The sequence below is a fragment of the Buceros rhinoceros genome, unplaced genomic scaffold (genome assembly GCF_000710305.1).
Source record: "Buceros rhinoceros silvestris isolate BGI_N320 unplaced genomic scaffold, ASM71030v1 scaffold13934, whole genome shotgun sequence".
NCBI lineage: Eukaryota > Metazoa > Chordata > Aves > Bucerotiformes > Bucerotidae > Buceros > Buceros rhinoceros.
This window is the reverse complement of record NW_010407812.1, coordinates 15,041-20,488: the sequence shown is the minus strand read 5'-3', so window position 1 is coordinate 20,488 and position 5,448 is coordinate 15,041. Positions and strand designations below refer to the sequence as shown.

Sequence of the window (5,448 nt, the reverse complement as noted above, 5' to 3'; positions counted from 1 at the left end):
TCAGCCCAGGAGGTGAGCAGCCTGGAGATTTTCAGAGGGTTGTACCCCCTCACCGTGGTCAGCCAGGGCAATCCAGCACAGGAGAGTGCCGGCTTGGTGTGTTTATACACCGCAGAGTGGAAAACGTTTTCTGAAGGCTGAAAGGACAAGATTTTTTCCCAGTTAACCCAGTAACGTGTTTACTCATTCCTCAGGCTATCCCATTTATTTCAGGAGGACAGTTCAAGGTGTCAGCTCCCTCAAGTTGTGACACGCGCTTTTGAAATTTGCCCTTGTTTCTTGATGACTTGCCTTTATTAAAGATGTACAGTTAATTACCGCAGGGCCTAAACAAATTCCTCCTGAACCGGGCACCGACAGATGCAGTTTATCCACCTCCCTGTCTGTCCAGCTGCCAGTTCACAGCAGGAGATGCCCAGAAGGACACTCAAATATTCGCTTCTCCTTGCCCTCCTCCATCCCACCAAAGCCAGGGCATAGGGCTGGAGCTGCCCATGGGCTGTGCCCACCGTCACTGACCTCTTGTGTCCTCTGCAGGTCCGCGATGTGGGCTGACAAGGACTGCAGGCAGCGCTCCAGGCTGAAGTGTACGAACCACAGCTGAGATGGGCAGGGTTAAGAAAGGGGTCTTTCCAAGCCTCCCCCTCCACAGCCCTCCACCTCTGTGCAGATGGTGGTATGGACCTGGCAGGAAGCAGAGCTAAGGCAGGGGGTGCCCGCAGGATGCTCAGGACACAGTCAGGAACCAAATAAACACATCACAGGGATAATTTCAAGCCAAGAGATTCTGGGCTAAGGCAAAACCTCAAGACAAAGGGGAAGAGAAGAGGGGTGGCAGGGAAGGGGGACATTGCCCCAGCCAGTCCTTCTCACACACCTCCCACACTCTGGGGGTGTGACAACTGGGGTAACCCAGCGCCATTGCCCACCACTCATCTCAGTGGCCTCACATCTAAATAAACTGGTGGGTCACACAGACTTATCTCCCCTAAACCCCTCCTGTCTCCTTTCCTTTGTTTCTAGGGATTCATTCCATTCCTGGTTTACAAAACTTCCTGCACGCACTTGGCGCGTGTCTGCAGGACAGAGGCACAGTTTGAAAAGTCTACCAAGAACACGGTGTTGGGGATGTGAGCCCTGCCAGCTTTGAGAGCAGCAGCCTCCCGGAAGGCAGCCAAAGGTCTGCCCTCAGGTATCTGCTCAAGCTGCCATCATCAAGGAGCTCCAGGAGCAGCATAAAAGCTAGAGGGTTAAAACAGATCTGGGAGCAGATGTAAATCCTTGGGTTATTTCCTGCTCTCAGACAGTTCTAGGACATGTAGGTAGAGATGAAGGCTCGTTAGATTAGTCCTCAAGTGCTGCAGCATAAAACTATGCTGGCCTGAACAAACATGCAGTTCAGGTTCTCAAGCGGTTCCTCCTCATTCTGCATGACTCCACCCCTGCCAGCCCTCCTGCAGCACTCGCTGCCCCCTTCGCTGACCCCGTGTTTCAGCCTTGGTTCCCTCCCCATTTCTGTTTCATGCCTCTCTGTATACAGGGGGTGGGCTGAGGTCCACCACCAAATCTGGAGACCATCTCTCACCTTTCTTTAACACTTCCATGCTGTCTTAAAACTCTCTTCTTTCCCCCAAGGCTTTGTCTAGTCCAGAAAAGGTATCTCTGTAAAGCAGCATACAAGCGCCTCCACACAGGGTTTCTTCACGAAGATCAGAAGTGCTCAACAGCTACAGACGTGGCTGCCAGACACCCCTCCCCCACCCGGCACCCCCATGAAATCAAGTTCCCTAATGTGCCTGAAGGAGGGAGCCCAGGGCTACAAATCACCCGGAGAGCAGAGGCACTGGGATGCTGTTGGCTTAGTTTGCCTTTGCGAGGAGGTCGCAGGGATGGGGACTCTGGTTTTCTCTGTTTTGGGTTGTTGATTGTGGGGTTTGTTGGGTTTTTTTGGTGTTTTTTTTTCTTGCCATAGGCACATCGCTGTCTCTGCTCATAATAAGAATCATCACTGTCATGTAAGTATAACACACCTTCAGGAATAATTGTCTGCCCAAAGGTCTAATCCCACTTCAATCCTTTAGACTCGTTATTTCCAACTGCCTTTAGGCATATCTGGGTCCTCACTTAAAGGAGAAGAAAAAAATCCCCAATCCCTCATGGCATCCAACAGGAGAAAACACAAACCCTAGAAACCCCACCCGCTGGAGATCCTCATGGACCATGACATCGACAGATACCTTCACCTCATCAGCTACCCAAGAGGGGTACAAATGAATCCCATCAGAAAGGATACTTGGAGGATGTTGTGTGGCCCGTCCAGGGCATCCGTAATGCCCAGTATCAAGCCGTGTTTGATCAAGATCTCGTTGACAGCTGCCAGCCTCACATCTGTATTCATGTTTAGCTGTTAAAGAATGCAGGAAACATTAACTATAGCAAAAGTCAGGCCAGCCTACAGCTAAAACTGCAGCTGGGTAATCCCAAATACCGCGTCCTGAAAGGAAAGCAGGGACAAGGGCAGTCTGCAGGCAGGATTGTCACCAGCCAAGCCACTGCTGGTGGGTGTCCGTGCAGCCAGAAATCTCTAAGGATTATTTCTCTTATAGAGAAGGTGTCTGAAGTGGAATTGACTTCCAGTACCATGTTCTCTTTCTTCCCCAGCAGTCCCGGAGCAAAGGGCTCCTTCCTGAAGCTCTGTGCACCTGCATGCTTGCCAGGGTCCCCTTTGGAAGAATCCTTGCACAGGTGTCACTAGAGGTTTGCTCCAAAAGCGATGAAAATCAGTGCAAAGACCCCTCTGGATTTTGAATCAAGCCTTTCCAATATTATTTGCATACCCCTGTGACTACTACAAACAAAAGTTGACAACAAGCAAGCAGCGGATGCTGCAGGCTGGTTGACTCACGTGCTCAAGTCACCTCCCCATTTCCTTCTACTGCCCAGTCTACCTCACTTTTATAATTTTATTGCCACCGCTATGGGTTAGGAGCTGCCTTTTTGTTCCGGTCCTGTTGCCAGGTCCGGAGCACCCCAGCAACACAAGTAAACGATGCTACTGATGGCTGCACAGTGTCGAGACTGCAGGGACCATCATCAGAAGCAGGGCAGGAGCCAGCTCTGATGGCGAGCTCCCACGGCTTCCCACCACCCGTGGGAGTACGAACTGCGCTCTGTAGTGGCTGCTCTATCTCCAGTGACAGCAGATGCTTCGAACCAGCCCGCCAGGCTCCAACACCTACACTTTAGGCATTACAACACCAGACTTGGCTGTAAAACATCCCTTGACTGAACCTGATCTCCAAGCCTGCTGTAAAATATTCCTTCCTCCCTGGATAATTATGTTCTTTGTATACATCTAGGAGATGACCTGAGTCCCAGCACTTCGGTGGGATGGAGTCCTGCTCCCCGCACACTGCGAGCCCACACACAAGCAGCCTCCTCTTACCGTCCTCTGGCGACGGTCAATAACCAGTATCACAACCACGGTGACTGCAATGGCGGCCAGGGTCACCAGCACGCTGGCCTCCCAGTAGCGTCCAAAGGAGCACAGCTGGACTGTGGAGTAAATGTTTGTCCAGACAGACATGTAGAAAACCTGCCAAAACCCAGAGAGATGCTCACAAAACTATGGAAGTGAGAAAAGGCAAGGGAAGAAGAAAACTACCGGTTCCTTCTCCCAGGTAAGACTTTATTGTAAATTAAGTCACACGAGTTTCAGAGGGTGAGAAAGGACAGAAATTCCTTCCAATAATAAAGAGGGGAAAGAAAGGACTAGGACTGAGTGACCCCTGGTTTATTATAAAATATTACCCATCATAAAAACCAGAGAGTCAATTATTGGTGATGATGATGAGCACCAATTCCTACAATATTAGTGGCAGGAGGAGAAGACACATAAAAAAAATAAATGCAACTACAACGAAGCAGTCAGATTTTATCACACCCTCAGCATGCTGCAAAGTATCAGCCTTACAGTAGATGCTAATGGCTGGGGTCTCCGGAGGAGCTTCTCTTACCAGGAGATGTCAAGTAAGACTAGGCAATCATCTTGGTAACTCAAGTTGACTGGTCCCTTGGTCTAAATTAGCATCAGAACCAGCATATCTACAGAATTTTGAAGTCAACTTGAAAGAAAACCTGATGTAGGTTCTACTACCTCAGCATCTGCCAGTTATCCAGCCACAGAGAGCCCACTTTGGTGGGACTGCCAGCAAGGGTTTGGAGAAGTGCCTTGCTCCCTATCACAGAAATTCTGTGAAATGTGATTTCCAAAAGGAGCTCACTAGAAGTGTGAAACTCAGTATCTCCTCCCCACCCAAACCTCACTTCCTCCCTGGGCACAAGAACCCCAGGTGTAGGTCTTGGTGCCTCTCAGCAAATGCATATCTATGGCAGGCTTGAGCAAGACCTCATTGTCCTTACCATGGCGATGGCTATCTGCAACGCCCTGGAGTTGTAGAACATGTACCGCCTCACTTCAGGCTTCAGGACAGCATCCTGGATTAACCTTCTCCACTGATCCGTTGCCACCTGCCCAGGGAGCAAACACAAAAGTAGAGCCAACCTCCAGTTTGGGGCTTCTGGTCCCATCAGAACTAGCTTGGGCAGCCATCATGGGCCAGGCTGGCACTGCGACTGAAAGCTGTGTCCCAGAGCACCCTCCCACAGAGGGCACCTCCAGTCTCACCCATACAGCTGCCACAGACCAAAACATGTGTTCTTGCCTCATTTACAGGGGAAGTCACAAGAGAAAAAACATCTTTTTATGGCAAAGAGCAAGAGAAGACATGTTGTCCCAGGGACGCTCCAAGCCATCAGAGTGACTTTCAAGCAATTTGAAGTTGAAAGGATTCCTTCACGGAGGTTTAAGCCAAGATCACCACAGCTGATTTGCAGTCCACGGGGAATAGATGGAAGTGGAACTGAAAAAAGTTACTCTCAAACCGGAAAAAAAAGAGCCAGCCCTAAACAAAAGCTGTTTGTGCTGCGGCTGAACTGATGTTAATCCCCCTGGTACCCACACCCACAGGGACCCCAGGGGAGATAACGCATGAGGAGCTTACCTGAACCCCCACAGACTTCAGTTTCTCTGCACAAAGATGCATGTCAAAGGTGGTGGCTGAGCAGTTGTTGTCCATGTTGAGCACCATGAGCACCTGGCCATTGAGGGGTTCTGCAAGAGCCCACAGCAGTCATGAGCATGGCTCTGGTGGGGGTTGTTCTCCCAAAAGCTAAGGACCGTGTGGCAAAAGGAAGGTTGAGGAACACAGACCACTCTGATGTGTTTTAAATGGATCCAGAATCTCCCCTTGGACATTTTTCTAAGAGCATCACAGGGAGCTTTGGAAGCAGCCTCATGTTCTCTGTAAGGAAACAGCCTACAAAAGGGGAGGAAACCCCAAATTCATACCAGGAGTGAGCAGTTAGAGATAACACCATGCTCTTAGC

General features: G+C 50.1%; 1 protein-coding gene across 1 annotated transcript in view; it reads right to left on the bottom strand.

Moving 5' to 3' along the window:
- Window positions 1-5,448, bottom strand: part of LOC104492123 (chromosome unknown open reading frame, human C9orf91) — a 9,253-nt gene that overhangs the window by 1,712 nt on the left and 2,093 nt on the right. Inside the window, exons 2-6 of the mRNA XM_010134632.1 lie at window positions 5,064-5,173; window positions 4,423-4,530; window positions 3,446-3,595; window positions 2,294-2,404; window positions 520-600 (exon numbers count right to left, since the gene is read on the bottom strand). Coding sequence (XP_010132934.1) covers window positions 520-600; window positions 2,294-2,404; window positions 3,446-3,595; window positions 4,423-4,530; window positions 5,064-5,173 — 560 coding nt within the window. The remainder of the gene's footprint in view (window positions 1-519; window positions 601-2,293; window positions 2,405-3,445; window positions 3,596-4,422; window positions 4,531-5,063; window positions 5,174-5,448) is intronic.